The 20,905-nt window shown below is 40.6% G+C and overlaps 3 protein-coding genes across 7 annotated transcripts; 2 read left to right on the top strand and 1 right to left on the bottom strand.

Annotated features, from left to right (window-relative positions):
* The first annotated feature begins 5 nt into the window (after nucleotides 1-5).
* On the top strand, nucleotides 6-2,073 carry TIMM8B (translocase of inner mitochondrial membrane 8 homolog B). Its single transcript, XM_061440296.1, has 2 exons — nucleotides 6-201; nucleotides 1,681-2,073. The coding sequence occupies exons 1-2, from the start codon at nucleotides 118-120 to the stop codon at nucleotides 1,846-1,848; spliced, it is 252 nt and encodes an 83-aa protein (XP_061296280.1). The 5' UTR covers nucleotides 6-117; the 3' UTR covers nucleotides 1,849-2,073.
* NKAPD1 (NKAP domain containing 1) lies at nucleotides 1,989-14,414 on the bottom strand. 5 transcript variants are annotated; one of them, XM_061440287.1, is made up of 6 exons: nucleotides 14,323-14,414; nucleotides 12,877-12,953; nucleotides 7,703-7,803; nucleotides 6,025-6,174; nucleotides 5,095-5,148; nucleotides 1,989-4,662 (listed from the first exon to the last, which is right to left on the bottom strand). In XM_061440287.1, the coding sequence occupies exons 2-6, from the start codon at nucleotides 12,943-12,945 to the stop codon at nucleotides 4,158-4,160; spliced, it is 879 nt and encodes a 292-aa protein (XP_061296271.1). In that variant the 5' UTR covers nucleotides 12,946-12,953; nucleotides 14,323-14,414; the 3' UTR covers nucleotides 1,989-4,157. The 5 variants fall into 5 exon arrangements, with proteins under 5 accessions (XP_061296271.1, XP_061296273.1, XP_061296272.1 ...); XM_061440289.1 differs by having other exon boundaries at nucleotides 1,989-4,659; XM_061440288.1 differs by having other exon boundaries at nucleotides 13,761-14,352.
* A 29-nt stretch (nucleotides 14,415-14,443) lies between these two features.
* Nucleotides 14,444-20,905, top strand: PIH1D2 (PIH1 domain containing 2). The gene is made up of 6 exons (XM_061440286.1): nucleotides 14,444-14,713; nucleotides 15,734-15,936; nucleotides 16,345-16,468; nucleotides 16,900-17,145; nucleotides 18,400-18,665; nucleotides 20,402-20,905. Exons 2-6 carry the CDS (start codon nucleotides 15,760-15,762, stop codon nucleotides 20,534-20,536), a joined length of 948 nt encoding a protein of 315 aa, XP_061296270.1. The 5' UTR covers nucleotides 14,444-14,713; nucleotides 15,734-15,759; the 3' UTR covers nucleotides 20,537-20,905.

The following is a 20,905-nucleotide window of genomic DNA, read 5'->3' as shown; positions in this document are numbered from 1 at the left end:
GACAAGGAAGAAAACATGGAAACGGAAAAGGCCGCGTGAACCGGAAGTTGGGGTTGGCGCGGGCCCGCCGCACATGCGCAGATAACTCTTCGGAAGGTCGGTAACTGGACACGGAAGATGGCGGAGCTGGGTGAGGCGGATGAAGCCGAGTTGCAACGCCTGGTGGCGGCCGAACAGCAGAAAGCGCAGTTCACTGCACAGGTGCGGGGATATGGACTAGTGTGAAGAGAAAGGAGGGTGAAGTACAAGTCCCAGGCACTCGCGGAGCTCTGAACGCTGGCGGCGTGGGGCGGCCGCCAGCCGCTCCGTGCTTGCTGCGCGTGGTTCTGCTCACTAAAGAAACGAGTCACTTCTGCCGCTGGTTACCTGCAGTGCTCAGGTGCCCTGTGAGCCTAGCGTAGGGGAAAGAGAAAGTGTAAAGCGAAGCAAAAAGGTTCGGGTGACGCAAGTGCACGGAAGCCTAGTTTGGTGGCGAGCTCTCTAGGCTGGCATTGGGAGGACCCAGCTTCTCATACTGCTCTGTCCCTTACAGGCCACGTGCCCCTAAACAAAATACCCATCCACCGTAGGTCTTGGTTTCACAGTCGCCTGCTGCCTCACAGGATGTCGAGGATCATATGCAATGTATTTGAAAACGATAGCGTAGTAGAGCATCATTGGATAAAAGTGGGCTGAAGTAGTCAGTGTAGACTTAGGTAGAACAAGAGCTTCGGAGCATAGTTCCAGCCCCGGCTTTGACCTTTACTAGCTGCATGATTTTGGACGTATTACTTACCCTGCCTCTTAAATGGAGGTCACAGTCATCCTTTAGGACCGCAAAAAGAATTGACTTAACTACTTAGTACCCCAGCCTCCCGAAATAGCTAAGCCCTTGGTAAATGGTTATTCCCCGCTTTTGCGGGCAGTGGAGGTGGTGGGAATGGGAGGGCTCGCGGAAGATAAGTGGCAAGAACCCTGGTTGGAAATCTTTGGGTCCTGAACATTTTGAAAGCGCACACATTTTCTGTGCTTCTGTGTGCATTTTTCTGTAGATTGGGTCCGTAACCTTCATTGGATTCTCACATATATTCCTGACCCCCCAAAAGGTTAACGACTTAAGAACTGCTAAGGAATAGGCTTAGAATGAGAGGAGTGCAGTGGTTTGGGGGAATTAATTGGTACCATAGCTTTCCCAGCTTACACTGGTGTCAGTTTGGAAATAAAGAAGGTATCAATCCTGCCTGCAGTTTTACAATCTGATTAAGGAAGTGACGCAGAAAATAATCGTGCTCTCAAGGAGGTGATAATAAACTGGAAAAACCTTTAGGGAGGAGTGTTGAGGGCCAAATTAAGTATGCTATGTATGGACCTACCTCATTGAAACACATTGGTTGGGTGTTAAATAAGGGAGTGCCCTGAGTGGCTGACAAAGAAACTGATGCATTAGGCCAGCACTGGGGTGACTTGGTCGAAAGTACCTATTTTTCAGTTACTAAGGAGAAAAATAGACAAGGAGAGGATGAAAGTATTGTTGCAGGGTAGGAATGAGGAGTTGGACTGTATTGGTGACAAATTAGGAAGTGAGCAGAGAGTCAAAGAATGGTTTAGTCAGGTGACAGAAAATGAGAAAAGTGGGAAGGAAATTCATAGATAAGGCCTGTCAGCAGACCCCAAGTGGTTACTGTTTTTCTTTCCTCTTAGGTGCATCACTTCATGGAGCTATGTTGGGATAAATGTGTGGAGAAGCCAGGGAATCGCTTAGACTCTCGTACTGAAAATTGTCTCTCTAGCTGTGTGGACCGCTTCATTGACACTACTCTTGCTATCACCAGTCGGTTTGCGCAGATCGTACAGAGAGGAGGGCAGTAAGCCACCCCTGGAAGAGTAACAGCAGCAGCCAAGGACTGATTAAGCAGCCTGAAGGGCCTGCGGGGGAAGGCGGCCAGTCTGTCGGGTTGGCTTCAGGCAGCTACCAAGCCCGTTGGTGCTAAAAAGGAACAGATCAGATGTTCAAAAAGTGAAATTTATTTATTGGGAATTCAGAAATTCCATCTTGTATCACAACAGTTTATTCAATAAATGTGAATTCTCCAACTCTCTTTTTTAAATCCCATTTTAGGATTTAATATATAGATCTCTGATTGGTAGGAACATTACAAATAAGTATGTTCCAAGGCCATTAGTAGTGCAAATGAGAGATCTTAGGTTTTGAAGAGCCATCCTAAGCCATATTTAAGGGGGTGGGAAGAACCATCAAAAGCCTTAGCCTAAGGCATCAGAGAGAATTTGGGGTTGAGAAAGGTGAAAACAGGAAACAACTTTATTGCTTATACATGACCAAGAAAAGGTAAACATGGCAAAAAGCAAAACAGGCAAGATGTGTGTGCACTGGGAAAGAGGCCTGCTAGTATGAGACGAAGAGAAAGTCAAGACCTAAACAGAATCAACTTCCTGGAGAAGCCTGGTTCCACTGGCCCATCTTCCTGAGTCTGTGCTTAGAATCAAAACTTTTAGAGCACAGAAACAATGCTAAAAAACAAACCCAGGAGCTGAAAACTCCTTCCCACAAAGATTTCACTTACACCAAGAAGAAAACAATTGCTTTAGGTTAAGAGGTAGTAATTATAGACTGTTCTTCCCTACTTGGGCCCTTAATCTCAATGTTAAAAATATGCACCATGGAACATCTGCAACAGTACCAAAGTACTAATATTTCAAATAAATATCCCAAAAGGTAGCACCTGCTTAGAGTCAAGGGCTAGGGAACCTCTGGCCAACTGTTTATTTTATGACTAAGCATTAGAAATCTGTTCTGTAAAGAGAACAATTTAATAGTTCAGAGCTACAAAATATTACCACCTCATGGAATGTTGTCATAGGCTATTGCTGGTGTCATACACTGTCAGGCTACCATGAAGTATTTCTGTATTACACATGGGGAAAGTTCCAGGGAGGTTGACTTACCTGTTCCAAACCTCGTAACCAACTAATGGCAGAACCAAGACAAAAAGTCTGAGCTTTCAAGATTTTTACTCAGCCCATGAAGTGACAGCCAGGAAAAAACAATGTCACTTGTTCTGCCATAGTAAATAAAACTCACTTGTGTTCTGCCAGCCTTCTTCCAGCGAGTTTAGTTTCTTAAGAGTTAACATAGTAGGATCACCGTATTATAGCACAGGGAAATAACAAGATCTTTGCTTGGTGCTTTAATCCAAAGGCAGACTAGGAAGAAATGGATATGTCCCTGAGAAGCCTATTCATTTTGGAATCGATTCAACCTAGTTTCAAGGGAAATCTACAAGTTCATTAACTAAGAAATGAACAAGGAAGACAACATTTAAATGGCTGTTGCTGCCCTGAATCCTTTTCAGTGCACAATGAGATAGCACGACTGATGTCTAATTCTTCATTTGGTTAAGGACTTACCCAAGACAACTTACCCAAGAAATAATTTTGAATACAAGTGCATTTAGGCAATAAACAGTGGAACTGGAAAACCTTTTACTATCCAATCACCCATGTTTAGGGGTATACTGAGTATAGCCACAGACCCTGTCCAGCAGGGAAATATGACAAAAACCCCTAGTTTCTACCAGTAACAGCTGTCTAAGGATGTTACCATGAATTGAAAATGTTTGTTCTTATGCTCATTTCCTTATTAAGTAAACTGGACCACATCTGTGGGGCCAAAATACAGAAAAGATCAAAGCACCAAAGCTAAAGACAAACTGTGGCACCTATTATATAATAAACAAGAGCAACACGATATTTCCTCCTCATAACCATTCTATATAGCACTAGCTCAATCCATCTCTTGACCCCAGCCCTTGCTTTCCCCAAATTCAACACTGTGACTGGTATACCCAGGTCTTTACTGGATTCAACTTTCTGGGTCCTTTAATTTGCTGCATATGCACTCTACCCTAAATGTGATTAATCACAAAAAATAATCTCTTCAAGAAACCTTCATAACAAAATAACGGATTCCCTATTAACAGTAAGAGGATCAAGTTTAACAGGCCGAACTAGACAAGACGTCTGTCAGAACATATATAGATGGCACAGGACAGCTCTAACCTCAGGCCCTGTGCCGAGCAGTAGCGTCACTGGCAAACCCCAAGGTGTAAGAACTGTAAATATCCAGAGTCATGCAGAAAACACGAATGCTGCTTTCTCATTTAGTCATCCTCTGAACTCTCGGCAGACCTTTCATCTGTAGCCACTTTCCAATTTGTGCGTTTGTTTGTCCTCTCCTGTATTTCATTGTTAACTACAGGGATGTGGGCTTTTTTCTCTCTCTTTTTCCTTTTGGTTTTCTTAGTGTCTCTCTCCTCACTTTCCTCAGAACTGCTGGATGCAGAATCATCTGATGGGGAAGTGTCACTCTCTGCCTCTAATAAAGGAGATTTCTTGAGAGACTTTTTCCTGGATTTTTTCTTGCGTTTGTGTGGTTGCTTCCTTTTCCTGGTACTAGAAGCCCCAGTTTCTTCCGAGAACTCGCTTGAGGAATCTGCTGTTATATCTGTGGCTTCCTTTTTGCTCTTCTTCTGTTTTTTGTGTGACTTCTTTTTCTGCTTTTTTTTGTGGGACTTCTTTGACTTCTTGTGTTTGTGAGATTCATGGGTAGATGATTTTACCTGGGGAGATGTTTTTTTCCCATTGGTAATATCTTGCTGATCACTACTAATAAAAAAGAAAAACTGCTTTACTGTAGAAAATATAAAGTGTATTTATATAATTTTTATATTCTGCTTTTGAAATGGGAAGTTGGGGTTAACCTCTGAATTTTAAATAAAAACTTTGATACAAGCTTACCATCAGACTTTTATCACTGAGTTTTGTTTCTTCATTTTTAAAATGAAGATAAAAATCCTTATCTGCCATACTGAGTTACTGTATGGAACACTGTATATAAAACCAACATGCTACAGATATGCCAAATGTCAGGGAAAGGCAAAATACCAGTCGTCTCCCAACTAAACTGCCTATTTCTCTGGTTACATTTTTAATGGCAAATGTCATATACTTGGTAAAAAATTAGGAACTTCATTTATAATTCAGACATCGTACTAATCTTAGTTTCTAAGTTTTTTCCAGTAAGCCTACTTGCCTTACCTGTCTGTTTCAAATTCTTCAGGGTATAACTCTTTATATCCACTGTGGCCCCATCTGTAAGATAACGTTTTATTACACATATTACTAAATCAATGCATACATTTCTTAAAACTAAGACAAATTAGACTTAGGAGTGTATACATACACAGACACACACAGAACAAAAAAAGATATGGAAGATCCAACACCACATTTATAGATCAGTAACTTGGTTACATTTTCCATACTATACACTCTAATTTCAGAAACAAAGGATTCCTTTATCCATTTGTAAGAAAACTTGCCATTCTCTTCCTTGAAACACTGAGGAACTCTTAATATGCTGCTCTTCAGTTGTGAAATACTTCTCTAAAAGCACTTTATAACATAATGCTGTCTACCTTGGGACAACTTTTTTGAATAAGTTAATTGAGGTATAATCCATATACCATAAAATTCACCCATTTAAAGAGTATGATTCAGTGGCTTTTAGCATATTCAGAGTTGTGCAACCATTACCACTATGATTTTATATTTTCATCACCCCAAAAAAAAACAATCCCCCAAAAAAACATCAGCAGTTATTCCACTCCTCCATCTCCTACAGCCCATGGCAACCACTAATCTACTTTCTATCTCTATAGAATCATATAATAAGTGGCCTTTTGTGTCTGACTTTTCTCACCTGGCATAACGTTTTCAAGGTTCATCCATGTTCTAGCATGTAACGTACTTTATTCCTTTTACTGCCAAATAGCATTCCATTACCATTCCATATACCGCATTTTGTTTATCTATCCATTAACTGACAGACATTTGGGTTTCCACTTTTTTGGCTATTATGAGTATGTTATGAACATTTCTGTAATAAGCTTTTGCAGGGATAATTTTTAAAAAGTACACATTCTCAAGCCAAATATCACTAATGGTCATAAGAATTTAGTCACAAACCTGTCTGGCATGTTAGCTTCATAATCATATAACTTCTTGTTCCAGGATTTAGCCTTAAGAAAACCATCATCCAGTGCTCCACAAATTTCATTCTTTGGCCTCCAGTAGTCTCTTTGACTTTCTTCATCAAAACCATCACTGCGCATCCGGCTATAAGAGAAAAGAGAAGAACTTTTAGATACAGAAGCAATCTGTAAGGTTACTTTATGGAATATCATGCACAAAACTCACTGAACAAGCTAAAAGGAGACCAAAACAATCTAATACTTTTTTTATAACCTGATACTTAAAAAAATATATATCTTTTTAACATTATGTCCTTCCTTAATTTGTACAGTTATTCAATGAAAATATGATCATCACTACCCCTCCTACTGCAAAGGACAGACAAAATAACTTTTGGACTGGGGCATGTTATACCTCACTCACTGATTCTGAAGGAAGCAGACCGATAATCACAGCTGGGGACATCTCAAACTGCCCCAGTGATTTTGAGATACACTCCCTTCCCTAACACCAGCTCCTACTGTAATTAGATCACAGTAACAGTGGTAGCAAGGTGTAACCCATGAATATATTGAACTAGAAAAACAGTTAAGAACTACTAATCTAGCCTGTGCCTACAAAATCCCACTAACAAGTCACTAAGCCAGCTAAGAGGTTATCAAAAATGTTTAAGGGCCTCCTACATGCCTATGAGGCACTGTTACAGCTGCAGGACTATAATGGGAAATGAGCCAATCAAAAAACTGCCCCTAAAGAAATTATGTTTTAAAGACTTATTCATCACGACAGGCATTAATAATCCACTCCAAAAGAACAGTATTTTGTTCTGGAATGTTACTTGGAATTGAATAACCAACACAAATCATCATCTGCACTAAGTACTTCCAAATTCTCAAAGAACCATCCTCAGAGAGAAAACAGACTGAAAAGGTATTTATTTGTATGTTGAGACCCTGCCATGTTTACCATGGATACCCTGAATACTTTCTTGTGGAAAACTATTTATACACAATCACTCCAAAGTCCACACACTCAGCAGGCACACTCCTTAAATATCTCACTATTATTAACCATGTTCCTGGATGGCTTTAGAAATCAGCATTGATAACTTTATAGTCATTTTTCATACAACAGCTCTACACCAATAGGCATATGAGGCCCAGGAGATGTTCCAACACTCTGACATTCCTATACGTCCACAGGTAAGACAACTAAGCCTACATCATCTTTCATACTCACACTCAAATTATTAAGAAGGTAATGTGAAAGGTTGTGTGACTAAGACAGTGAGTAGATAAAGAAAACGCAGAGAGAGGATGAAAGACTAAAAAGGGAAAGGTGTGAATGATCAGCTAAGTGACCATAACATGCTCATAGAAAATCTTAAGTCAAAAGCCATCAGGTAAGGTCAGAATCCATAGAATCCTTAACGTTTACAATTGTTCAAGGCAGAATTTTTAAGTTCTCCATTCCAAATAAGTACAAAGAGTGGGGCTATATGCATCATAGCCATTACCTGTATGCTTGAGTCAAGATTTATGAAAAAAGGAAAGTCTTAAAAGACTCACAGAACTGAATTCATCTATCTTTAGCACACCATCATATTTTTAAACAAAAGTTGATGATTCTGAATGAGATGAGAGTATTTTGGTTCTCAGAGTTGCAACTTCACCTTGAACTGCTGGGTAACATTCTCCTTTTGGTCCCCCGGTAAGCATCATCCATCTGTTTCTCCAGTTCTCTTATTTTCCACATATCTGATTCCTCTTGTATCTGGATTTAAAAAAAAAAAAGAAAGAAAGACAAATAAGTTACTAGAACTTCCCCGGTGGCACTGTCGATAAGAATCCACATGCCAATGAAGAGGACACAGGGTCGATCCCTTGTCTGGGAAGATTTCACATGCTGCGAAGCAACTGAGTCCTTCTGCCACAACTACTGAGCCCGCGCTCTGGAGCCTGAAAGCCCCAACTACTGAGCTCATGTGCTGTGCACCCAGACCCTGTGCTCTCCAACGAGAGAGGCCACCAAAATGAGAAGTCCATACAACGAGTAGTCCCTGTGCAAAGCAATGAATACCTAGTTCAGCCAATAAATAAACTTATTTTTAAAAAATAAGTTAATAAAAATAACACTTTACATCACAGAAAAGTAATTGCAAATAAAGTCTGCATTAGTTATTGGATTACAAACTGTGTTTTGATCAGGAACCTGGGAAACAAATTCTGGTTTCTCTAGAGTGCTTAAACAATCCAACTCAGTAAATCTCAATTATGTAGAATTCTGCAGCAACAAAAGAGCTTTTTAACCCCTGCGTAGATACACTCTTCACCTTATTAACCAAGTATGCTGCAGTTAGAAAACGATAATCCTTTATGTTTCTAAAATGCTTTGTGATTTTAATTGTATCATCTCTATTGAATTTTAAGCAATCTTACAAGGAAAGCAAAAAAAAGGTACTATTACTACATTTTACTGAGAAGAAACAAAAGCTCATAGATTTTTACCAAAGTCAAAAAGCCAATAAAGACTGGTCTTCCAACTTTCTAGGCTATGTCTCTTTTACAACACAGTAATTTTTGTTAAAAACAAAGCAAAACAAAACAAATAGCATGAGAACTGTTAGACAATTTCCTGAAAAGCAGAGTACAGCTGCACAAAGAACAATCAGCTATTTCTAAGCCCTCCTATAATATTCTGTTAAATTTGCACTCAATTTACTTTTAATCACTGCTTTCAAATATAAGCTTACCATCCAACTAGGAGAGGTTTAAAGCAATTGCAGAAGCTGCTTATGTAACAGCTACACGCTCACTCACAATCAAAATATCAGGGGATAGGACAATAATAACATCTGCAATCTAATTAGGAGTTGCATTTTTTCATATTGTTCAAGAGAACACACTGGTCATAGCAAACACCCTCTTCCAACAACACAAAAGATGACTCTACACATGGACATCCCCAAATGGTCAATACCAAAATCAGACTGATTCTATTCTTTGCAGCCAAAGATGGAGAAGCTCTATACAGTCAGAAAAAACAAGACCAGAAGCTGACTGTGGATCAGATCATGAACTCCTTATTGCAAAATTCAGATTTAAAGAAAGTAGGGAAAACCACTAGGCCATTCAGGTATGATCTAAATCAAATCCCTTATGATTATACAGTGGAAGTGACAAATAGATTCAAGGGATTGCATCTAATAGACAGAATGCCTGAAGAACCATGGATGGAGATTCCTAACACTTGTATAGGAGGCAATGATCAAAACCAACCCCAAGAAAAAGAAATGCAAAAAGGTAAAATGGTTGTCTGAGGAGGCCTTACAAATAGCTGAGAAAAGAAGAGAAACAAAAGGCAAAGGAGAAAAGGAGAGATATATCCATCTGAATGCAGACTTCCAACGAATATCAAGGAGAGTTAAGGAAGCCTTCCTCAGTGATCAATGCAAAGAAATAGAGGAAAACAACAGAATGGGAAAGACTAGAGATCTCTTCAAGAAAATTAGAGATACCAAGGGAACATTTCATGCAAAGATGAATGCAATAAAGGACAGAAACAGTATGGATCCAACAGAAGCAGAAGATATTAAGAAGAGGTGGCAAGAATACACAGAAGAACTGTACAAAAAAGATCTTAATGACCCAGATAACCACGATGGTATGATCACTCACCTAGAGCCAGACATCCTGGAATGTGAAGTCAAGTAGGACTTAGGATGCATCACTATGAACAAAGCTAGTGGAGGTGACGGAATTCCAGCTGAGCTATTTCAAGTCCTAAAAGATGATGTTGTTAAGTTCTGCACTCAATATGCCAGCAAATTTGGAAAACTCAGCAGTGGCCACAGGACTGGAAAAGGTCAGTTTTCATTCCAATCCCTAAGAAAGGAAATGCCAAAGAATGCTCAAACTACTGCACAATTGCACTCATCTCACAGGCTAGCAAAAGTAATGCTCAAAATTCTCCAAGTTAGACTTCAACAGTGTGTGAACCAAAACTTCCAGATGTTCAAACTGGATTTAGAAAAGGCAGAAGAACCAGAGATCAAATTGCCAACATCTTTTAGATCACAGAAAAAGCAAGAGAATTCCAGAAGAACATCTATTTCTGCTTCATTACTACTCTAAAGCTTCTGACTGTGTGGATCATAATAAACTGTGGAAAATTCAAGAGTTGGGAATACCAGACCACCTTACCTGCCTCCTGAGAAATCTGTATGCAGGTCAAGAACCAACAGTTAGAACCAGACATGGAACAACATACTGGTTCCAAATTGGGAAAGGAGTACTTCAAGGCTATGTATTATCACCCTGCTTATTATTTTTGGGGGGGGGAGTACATCATATGAAATGCCAAGCTGGATGAAGCACAAGCAGGAATCAAGACTTCAGGGAGAAATATCAATAACCTCAGATATGCAGATGACACCACCCTTATGGAAGAAAGCAGACAGGAACTAAAGAGCCTCTTGATGAAAGTCAAAGAGGAGAGTGAAAAAGCTGGCTTAAAACTTAACATTCAAAAGACGAAGATTACGGTATCTGGTCCCATTACTTCATGGCAAATAGATAGGGAAACACTGGAAACAGTGGCTGACTTTATTTTTGGGGGCTCCAAAATCACTGCAGATGGTGACTGCAGCCATGAAATTCAAAGATGCTTGCTCCTTGGAAGAAAAGTTATGACAAACCTAGACAGCATATTAAAAAGTAGAGACATTACTTTACCAACAAAGGTCCATCTAGTCAAAGCTATGGTTTTTCCAGTAGTCATGTATGGATGTGAGAGTTGGACCATAAAGAAACCTGAGCACCAAAGAATTGATGTTTTTGAACTGCAGTGCTGGAGAAGACTCTTGTGAGTCCTTTGGACTACAAGGAGATCAAAGCAGTCAATCCTAAAGGAAATCAGTCCTGAACATTCATTGGAAACACTGATGCTGAAGCTCCAAAACTTTGGCCACCTGATCAAAGAGCTGATTCACTGGAAAGACCCTGGTGCTGGGAAAAACTGAAGGTAGGAAGAGAAGGGGATGACAGAGGAGGAGACGACTGGATGGCATCACTGACTCAATGGACATGAGTTTCAGCAAGCTCCAGGAGTTGGTGATAGACAGGGAAACCTGGCGTGATGCCATCCATGAGGTCGCAGAGTTGGACACCACTGAGAAACTGAACTGAACTGAAACAGAAGTTGCACAGAGTTCACCAAAGACAACTAAAGTTTTGACCTCATCTGCTCTCATGACCTCTATCACTTCGTGCATCAGTAACCCTCAAACCTTTATATCCAGTCTCAATTTTTCTCCTTTCCTCCAAGTCTAAGTTGCCAACTGTCTGGATATCCTATAAGCACCTTACCATCAACATGTTCAAAACCAAATTAATTACCTTTCCCATCATATCTGTCTCTTATTTTATTCCCTATCTCAATTAATTGCATCATCATCATCATTCACCCAGTCACACAAGGTGGTTATACTTGATTCTAGAATTATCACTATCATCCAATCAATCATCAAATTCCTTGAACTCCAGTCCCTAAATTCTTCATCTTCATCCCTACTATCACTGTTTTCATGTGAATCCCTCATCATCTCTCACCTGAAATACTACAACTATCTCCTAACTGGCCTCTCTACTATTTCAACCCATCTGATCTATCCCCTCCCCAGCTAACAAATCATCTTTCTAAAATATAAATACAGTGAAACAGTAGAAACAGTGACTGACTTTATTTTTCTGGGCTCCAAAATCACTGCAGATGGTGAATGCAGTAATAAAATTAAAAGATGCTTACTCCTTGGAAGGCAAGTTATGACCAACCTAAATAGCATATTAAGAAGCAGAGACACTACTTTGCCAGCAAAGGTCCATCTAGTCAAGGCTATGGTTTTTCCAGTGGTCATGAATGGATGTGAGAGTTGAACTATAAAGAAAGCTGAGCATCGAAGAATTGATGCTTTTGAGCTGTGGTGTTGGAGAAGACTCTTGGAGAGTCCCTTGGACTGCAAGGAGATTCAACCAGTCCATCCTAAAGGAGATCAGTCCTGGGTGCTCATTGGAAGGACTGATGCTGAAGCTGAAACTCCAATACTTTGGCCATCTGATGTGAAGAGCTGACTCATTGGAAAAGACCCTGATGCTGGGAAAGATTGAGGGCAGGAGGAGAAAAGGACGACAGACGATGAGATGGTTGGATGGCATCATCGACTCAATGGACATGGGTTTGGGTGGACTCCGGGAGCTGCTGATGGACAGGGAGGCCTGGCATGCTGCGGTTCATGGGGTCGCAAAGAGTAAAACACGACTGAGTGACTGAACTGAACTGAACATCTCAAACCTTGCTTTAAAATATTTAATGGTTTCTTTATTGCCTACAGGGAAAAGTCTGATCTCCAAGCATCACAATCCAACTCTAATTCACCACTCAAGCCTCACCTTCTGCCATTACCTCCCAAATTCTCTATGTTATAGATACATACAATTTCTTACCCTAACTGCTTCATGCTCCTTACCATATACTACTACATGATGTTTCCTCTGTGCTGAATGATCTTTGACATCTGATAAACTTGAACCTGTTCATCAAGAACTAGTTCAAATATCAGCAGTTCAAATACCACCCATTGTGTGAAGCCTTTCCCAATTTCCCAAGGCAGATTTCATTATTCCTTCCTCAGTGGATGAAAGCACTTTGTGTATGTCTACATTACAATACTTACCAAATTATATTCTATTTATTTTATTTATCTTTGTCTCTTCCAGCTGTACAAAAATCCCTCCAAGCACACTGTTTGCCCTCCTTAACCATGAAGAATAACTAAGGTGTATCTCTAACCTTATTGTGAGCATCTGTGTGCCGGATGACATTTCTCAGGAGGACTTTCCCCAAAGGAACTCGGGACATTCTTCAACCTGAAATGAATCAATAAGTAACATTTAATAATTTAATATATTTTATCACTATGAAGCATGAGATAAAGAAAAGATTACTGAACTAGAAGTCAGTGGTCCTGAGGAATAGTTTTTCCTTCACCATTAAAAGGGGAAAACACCTGTCCACACTAATGTGAGGATGAAAGGAGATAATGTACACTGGAGTTCTCTGAAACTGCACCAAATTAAGTGCTTTCAAGAGCACCATTTTATTTAATCCTTAAAATAACTGTTTTATTTTCCCTGGTGGCTCAGATGGTAAAGCGTCTGTCTGCCTGCAATGAGGGAGACCGGGGTTCGATCCCTGCGTCAGGAAGATCCCCTGGAGAAGGAAATGGCAACCCACTCCAGTACTCTTGCCTGGAAAATTCCATGGACAGAGGAGCCTTGTAGGCTACAGTCCATGGGATCGCGAAGAGTCGGACACGACTGAGTGACTTCACTTCACTTCACCTTCATTCCTTTTCTGTAGATGACATTCCCTTAAAGCCATACCTTGTCCCAGGGCACACAGTCCAGGGCAAACAAAATTCAGATTAGAAATCAATTCCCAAATCTCAATTAGTTTGCAGTTAAACACCTAGATTTAACAAAGTCAGGGCCACAAATGTGAACAGTAAAAAAAACTGACCCCTAAAAACATCAACTGCAAAGATGCCCTACACTGCTTCATTCAACGGAATTTTATGTTCTATTTTGTCCAGAAGCCTCCAAAAAATAAATGACAGAGATATTCACGTGTGTAGCTATCAGGGGCTTTGGGCAACCACCCCACCGCTCACTCACCCCTCGATCCTGAGGAAATCAGGCATCTTGTTAGTGTGAGACGAAGAACCATTCCATTACAAGATCTCCTCCGACCCAGGAAGCCAAGGAGTCAGGGCTCAAAGGCAGCTCTGCAGCTTCACCCGAGTCCTTCGTGAAAACGCAGCCTTCCCACCGGTTATTCCGCCCTCACCCGTGGCCCAGGTCACGGCCGCCGTTCCCTCAGCCCAGGCCGACAGGCAGATTTCTCTCCGGACTGAGGCCGGGGGCTGCTCCGGAGCGGAATTCGGGCGGCCGGGTTGGCTGGGGCATTCCCCGCTCACGTTCGTCTGGGACTATCCCAGGGGTTGGGTTTCACTCCCCAAAAAGGGATAAGGACGCTTTGGACGGGTACGACCCTCGACTGGGCCCTAAGATGTATCTAGAGTGGCTGAAGTGGGGGTGGGGAGGGGAGCTTCCAAGTGGAAGAGAAACTACCCCTATCTTCGTCACCGGGACCCTTGCTCCCCAGCGGCCACGGGGCTCCTGGTAACCTTCCTTCCAAACGCCCTCCCCACAAAAACACACACAAACACACCCATACCGTGCGCCGCAGCCTCGCGTGGCGGGGTTGGGGGGGAGGAAGCTCTCTGAGAGAAGAGGGAGCTGACTTCCCTTCCAGGCCGGAAGTGGTGCTCACGGGAAATTCTTCCCACCAACAGAAGTCCCGAGGATTCCCACAGAAGGGTTTCCAGGACACTCTAGAAGTCCTCAGAGGTAGAACGGGAGGCAAAAGGACCTCTTTCCGTCCTGGAAAAGAAGTGGGTCAGGCTAAGCCGAAAAGCAAGCCCAGAACCAAAAGGAGAAGACTCGGGAACTGGATGTAGAAAGATAAGACCTTTCTGTCTGGAGCTTTCCGGACTCAATTAGAGGTTGTCCCAATGTGGTTACCGTGGTAACAGGCCTCGCGTTTTGTCAAGAAACCAAAGGAAGAGGTAGGTTCGCCGACCTCTGGAAAAATTAAATTTCCCATTTAGTCTAATCTTAATGTAGTATTTGGAGAATCCTCCTCATTCTGTGGATGCTGTGAGATACGTCTCCATTGACGGAGAGGGCTTAGAGAGAGGTTATATCAAGTGGTATAGAGAATATTATTCTTGGCAGGTGTTCCAGCCTCTCCGTATTAGCTTACTTAATCCTCACGATAACCCTATGAGATAGGTATTATCGCCTCCATTTCGAGGAGAATAAACTGAGGCACATGTGTAAATTAATTTCTCAAGATCACACAGCTAGTAAATGATAGAGCTAAGAATGGAATCTCGGCATTCTGGCTGCAGAGTCCATGCTTTTAACTCCTAAACTATGCTGAGGATTGAGAAAGTCTCATGTGACCCTCAACCCACAGCACACTTCTAGCAAATTCAGGCCCCAGTTAGCATATACCCGGGTGTTGAAACAAGAAAATCCCAAGAAATCCAAACTTTAACTGACCTCTCAAGCGGAGAAGGCACTGGCGACCCACTCCAGTACTCTTGCCTGGAAAATCCCATGGACGGAGGAGCCTAGTAGGCTGCAGTCCATGGGGTCGCGAAGAGTCGGACACGACTGAGCGACTTCACTTTCACTTTCATGCATTGGAGAAGGAAATGGCAACCCACTCCAGTGTTCTTGCCTGGAGAATCCCATGGACAGAGAAGCCTAGTGGGCTGCCGTCTATGGGGTCGCACAGAGTCGGACACGACTGAAGCGACTTAGCAGCAGCAGCAAGGCTTGTGATGGTCTATGCAGAGGTTAAGGACTTACTATCTGAGAGAGCATCTTGAGAATGTAAAAAAGGGTACTAAATAGAGTATAAGGAAAAGATAAGACAGTGCTGATCCATAATCTTTTAGGCACTGGTGTTAAGAATAGCTGTCAACTTCAACAAAACAGCCCCTGAACTGTTCCTCCTCCCCCCAAAGAATAGATTTGAGGGGAAATTTTTTTCTTCCTTAAGTCATGTCTTTCCACAGGCTTAAGAGGCCTATTCATCTCAATCATGGAGTCATCCTCAAAGGGTCTGCTTACCCAGGTTACTCAGTTCTGGAACCTCTTAGATGATCTGGCTGAAAGTAACCCTGAGAGCTATCAGAAGTTCATTCAACAGCAGCTCAAAGAGGGGAAAGAGCTCTGTGCTGCCCCAGAACCACAGCTCTGTCTACAAACCAGGATCCTGGTATGTAGAGTTGGTGCCCAGAGAAAGGGAAGTCCTGATTGAAATGGTCCTGGAATAACCAGACAATGGCTTATCCTTAGCTATTACTACTTCAACATAAGAACATTGAGGGAAACTGTCACTCTGAATAATGGAAAATTGAATGTAATGTGAAAGACAGTGTTGATGGAATAAGAATGGGAATTTCATATTTGACACATTTTGGAGATCCCCAAATCAGTCATTTTTCTGCTAGAATAAAAATCAAAAGTAATGTAATTATTTAATAGAGAATAACATAGTTGGAGATTTTTCAAATAAAGAGAACTTATTTGGTTGGGGAGGTAACTCTGTGATGAGTTACCTTTAGGATATTTTAAAAAATTTTAAAAACTGGATTTTGAGACATGCAAATTTTTTGCTTTCTAGAAACCAAAAGAAAAATTACTTTTTATCAACCTATGTCAGTGGAAAAGGATCCCAGCTCCAGAATCAGCCACTCATCCAGTACCTCTAAGTATTGGCAGACCAGAAGATATATCTGAGACATCAGGTACATAGAATTATGGGAGAGAAAGCACATTTTAAAAATTGGGATGTGGGAATAAGCATGGGCCAGATTTTACGTGGTAAAAAGGCATTACATATTTGGTCATGGTATAGTCAATGAATAATAAGGGCCCATGGGGTTGCAAAGAGTCGGACACAACTGAGCGACTGAACTGAACTGAATAAAGGTACTTTGTGAAAATTGAATACTATTTAATTTCCTAATAATATGAGCTATTTTAATTCATATAAAATGCCAAGAAATTCTCTAACTGGAATTTTATATATATAGCACCATTGTGATTATCTTTGAAGATACAGAAATAGAATTTATACTTTTCCATCTTTATCAGGATATGACTTAAAATATTACCTGACGATATCATTACTAAAACAAATTGTCTTCATTTCACACCTTCTGAATTACACACACAGATGTTTACACAGTCATCGATGTTGCCTATCATCCTGATGTTCTCCAGGCAGCAGAGAAAGACCAAGTGAAAAAAGATCAACTGATACGGATGGCCATGAGATGCATTGAGGAACAATTCCAATTTACTCTCTCAAACTGTTACTATATTACCAAATTTAGAATAAAAGGAAGCATTCAAAGAATGAAACAAAATCTGATGGGAATCCAAACCAATCCCGCAGACTTAAGAGAGAAAATGAGAAACGGTAAGTTAATGAAATGTAATGGAAAGTGATCTGATTTAAAATGCTTTTTGCTTCTGGTGTACATTTTGCAAACTAGAAGTCGCAATTTTAAAAGATGAGAAATTTAAGATAGAAAAATATAAATATTAGATATTAGAAATATTAGCATGTCCCAACATAGATGCTGGAGAAGGCAATGGCACCCCACTCCAGTACTCTTGCCTGGAAAATCCCATGGACGGCGGAGCCTGGTAGGCTGCAGTCCATGGGGTCGCTAAGAGTTGGACACAGCTGAGCGACTTCACTTTCACTTTCACTTTTCACTTGCATGCACTGGAGAAGGAAATGGCAACCCACTCATGTTCTTGCCTGGAGAATCCCAGGGATGGGGGAACCTGGTGGGCTGTCATCTGTGGGGTCACACAGAATCAGACACTACTAAAGCGATTTAGCAGCAGCAGCAGCAGCAACATAGACAGAGGCTTCCCTGATGACTCAGTGGTAAAGGACTCGCCTGCCAATTCAAGAGGCGTGGGTCAGCTCCCCAGGTCAGGAAGATCCCCTGGAGAAGAAAATGGCAACCCACTCCAGTATTCCTGCCTGGGAAATCCCATGGACAGAGAAGCCTGGCAGGCTACAGTCCATAGGGTCTCAAAAGAGTCGGATACAATTTCATGACTAAACAACAACAACATAGATGGGCCTAGAGATTATCATACAAAGCAAAGTAAATCAGAAGGAGGAAGACAAATACCATATGATATCGCTTATGTGTGGAATCTAAAAAATGACACAAATGAACCTATCTAAGAAACAGGCTCATAAAGAAAAGACTTGTGGTTGCAAGGGAAAGAGAAATGGGCTGGGAATTTGGGATTAGCAGATGCAAACTATTATATATAGGATGAATAAACAACAAGGTCCTATTGTATGGCACAGGAAACTATATTCAATATCCTATGATAAACCATCATGGAAAAGAATATGAAAAACATGTAACTGGGTCTTTTTGCTATTCCACAGATATTAAACACAACCCTGTACATCAACAATACTTCAATAAAATTTTAAAAAATATTAGCATGTCCTTAAAGATAAATCCTGCAAACTTTTAAACCAGATTGTCTGGTTTAAGAATCTTTTCAGATTCCCAAACCAATTTACCTGCAGCTTTGTCTGCCGTCTTGGCTAACACTACCACTGTTACAGCTCAATGCCTGATAGTATTTCATGTTGATTAATTTTGTGATTTCATTTTCCTTTTTTCAAATAAAGAACTAACCCTTGAAAAGATACGAAGCAGTACTGTGAGCAATTCAGATCAGTTTCCTCAACTTCTACTGCCAGAAGACCAAGTTTCAAGTAAAACAGCATGTCTGATAGAAGAGATTTCTAGTACAGAGATTAAAGTGGAGATGAAGAGACCAGCCTATGAATTAAAAATTGTGGCAGATCAGAATGAGAAACCTCTGAAAATTGAATTAAAAGTTGAATTACCTGGTGTTAATTCAGTATCTCTCTGTGACCTTAGTGTTTCTGAGGTAAGCTGAATAGGTAATACTGTAAATTTCTATCAGTCAATAATCACTGTGTTATGCTGCAGTAAAAAAAAACTCCACAATCTCAGTGGCTTACAATAATTTGCTCAGGTTACATGTCAACTCATCCTGCTTTGCTCTGTGAGTGCTGCACATTTTAAGATACAAGGTGAAAGAACAATTTTCACTTTAGACAAGTCATTCTGATGGAAGAGGGAAATAGAAATGGTGAAACCATGCAATAGATCCTAAAACTTCCTCTCAGATATGGAATCTATTGCTTATGCTCACATTGTATTGATCAAAGTAAGTCAGAAGGCCAAGTCCTACATCAGTACGGCTGGGAAGAACATTCTTCTCACAAGCAGTCACTGGAAGTTACATAATAAGGATGCATAAATCCTCTTATAAAAGAAAAGCAACAATCTACAGTCTACCACAGTCCACCCTCTTGGTCACAAGTATTTGCTTCTTTTCCCAAGAAAAATATCTCCAATCCCAGTATCAGACTTTGAAGTGCAAGATTTTGCCATCATAATCTGCATTAGACAAAATTTGCATGAACTGCAATGACAAGTTATCTATTTCTGTAACCCCATGCATCAAACAATGTAGAATGGAGACCGAATAACCACAATCCACAGTCTCAATTCAGAAACTGGAAAACTATAAGGCACACAGTAGTTATTGATACTCAGCAATTCTAAAATCCTGGTAGGCAGATAGTACAAGGGTCCCTTTCCTGGAGGTAGAGGATGTTCTTGCTGAGGTCCCTTGACAAGCTTCCTTGATTACCTAGCCTCCTAGTTCCATTATTTTCCATGACTTTTAGCTCCATTCTTTGGGAGGTTTTTTCTCTTTCATAATCTACCTTAGCCATGCCTGAAAAGAGCGTTGAAGACTATGCTGTCATTTGGTGCTGGGGAGCTTACTCAACCTGTTTGCTGCCCATGGAATGTTGAGGCTGAAAGGTTATTTCTCAGTTTTATTACTGGTTGAAAATAAAAATTGGTTCCATTTTTCATTCAAGTCTTAAAATTTATGGGCTCTGTATCAGTTCAGTTCAGTCGCTCAGTCGTGTCCAACTCTTTGTGACCCCATGAATTGCAGCACACCAGGCCTCCTTGTCCATCACCAACTCCCGGAGTTCACTCAGACTCACGTCCATCGGGTCAGTGATGCCATCCAGCCATCTCATCGTCTGTCGTCCCCGTCTCCTCCTGCCCCCAGTATTCCCTTTCAATTCTTTATATTCCCTTGCAAATTGAGAACTTTTCTAACTTCATCTTTTTGTAGTACCTTGTTAAATGTAGCCAACAGAACCAACGCATGCAAATAACATTCTATTTTCCCATTTCTGTACCTAAAAACACAAGTTAATGAGGTAGATTGTCTTCCAAATTATTGTGCTAAGGGCGTTATCACCATAAAACATAGATCACCATCTTTCCAGTCTCCATCAAGTTTTCTTGCTGCTTGCTGGTCAGCCGTGAAGTCAATGCCACATAATTTATAATGGCAGCATCCATCTTCTGGTACTGTTATCAATTCACTTTTAATGCACTGAACAACCACCACCTCAGAATCTCAGGGATTTACAATACCTTTACTGCTCATAAGTGGACCCTCTTCTTATGGAAAAGGAGTGAATAACTGGGAACAATAAACCTGTAACAAATTCTAACCAGGAAATACTTTTCTATTTTCATCTTTTAAAATCGCTCTTTATTTTTTTTTAGGATGATATATTGATCGAGGTCTCTGAAAAGTACAGATTATATCTAAACCTTCCAGAATCTGTGGATACTGAAATGACTACAGCAAAATTTATCAAAGAGAAAGCCACTTTAATTGTCACGATGCCATTGGTGTAAGTTAAAAGCATCAAGTATTTGGAGTTTTTTGTGAAAGTCATGTGAATTAGAGGGCCTCCATTATCTGTGAAGAGGTTTATCTTAAAAACTTTTAAGTTTCATTTTCTAGGAGTTTCTTTTGATGGAATGAGATTTTCTCATCAGCTGCTTTTTAAAATTCTTTCTCCTCAAGTAAACTTGGCATTAAGCAGAAACTACCAAAAACAGTACTGCCGTGATATACTTGTTTTGAAGATATTTGTAATGGCCTCAAGTAACTTAAATACCATTTGGGAAAAGTCTGTCTCCAGGTATTATAATATGTAAGAATTCTTTGTTTACTAGTTGAAAACATTTTTGTCTCTAGTAAATTCTTGCATCAGGAATAAA

This window comes from Bos javanicus, chromosome 15 (assembly GCF_032452875.1).
Source record: "Bos javanicus breed banteng chromosome 15, ARS-OSU_banteng_1.0, whole genome shotgun sequence".
Lineage (NCBI taxonomy): Eukaryota > Metazoa > Chordata > Mammalia > Artiodactyla > Bovidae > Bos > Bos javanicus.
This window is presented reverse-complemented; position numbering and strand designations above follow the sequence as displayed.

Coding starts and splice junctions, on each gene's coding strand:
- PIH1D2 (XM_061440286.1), top strand. CDS start 15,760: ATGGAGTCATCCTCAAAGGGTCTGCTTACCCAGGTTACTCAGTTCTGG. Junction 15,937..16,344: donor GTCTACAAACCAGGATCCTG/GTATGTAGAGTT, acceptor TTTGCTTTCTAG/AAACCAAAAGAAAAATTACT. Junction 17,146..18,399: donor AAGAGAGAAAATGAGAAACG/GTAAGTTAATGA, acceptor TTTCAAATAAAG/AACTAACCCTTGAAAAGATA.
- NKAPD1 (XM_061440287.1), bottom strand. CDS start 12,945: ATGTCCCGAGTTCCTTTGGGGAAAGTCCTCCTGAGAAATGTCATCCGG. Junction 7,804..12,876: donor ACACAGATGCTCACAATAAG/GTTAGAGATACA, acceptor TTTTAAATCCAG/ATACAAGAGGAATCAGATAT. Junction 4,663..5,094: donor GAAGAATTTGAAACAGACAG/GTAAGGCAAGTA, acceptor CTTTTTTATTAG/TAGTGATCAGCAAGATATTA.
- TIMM8B (XM_061440296.1), top strand. CDS start 118: ATGGCGGAGCTGGGTGAGGCGGATGAAGCCGAGTTGCAACGCCTGGTG. Junction 202..1,680: donor AAGCGCAGTTCACTGCACAG/GTGCGGGGATAT, acceptor CTTTCCTCTTAG/GTGCATCACTTCATGGAGCT.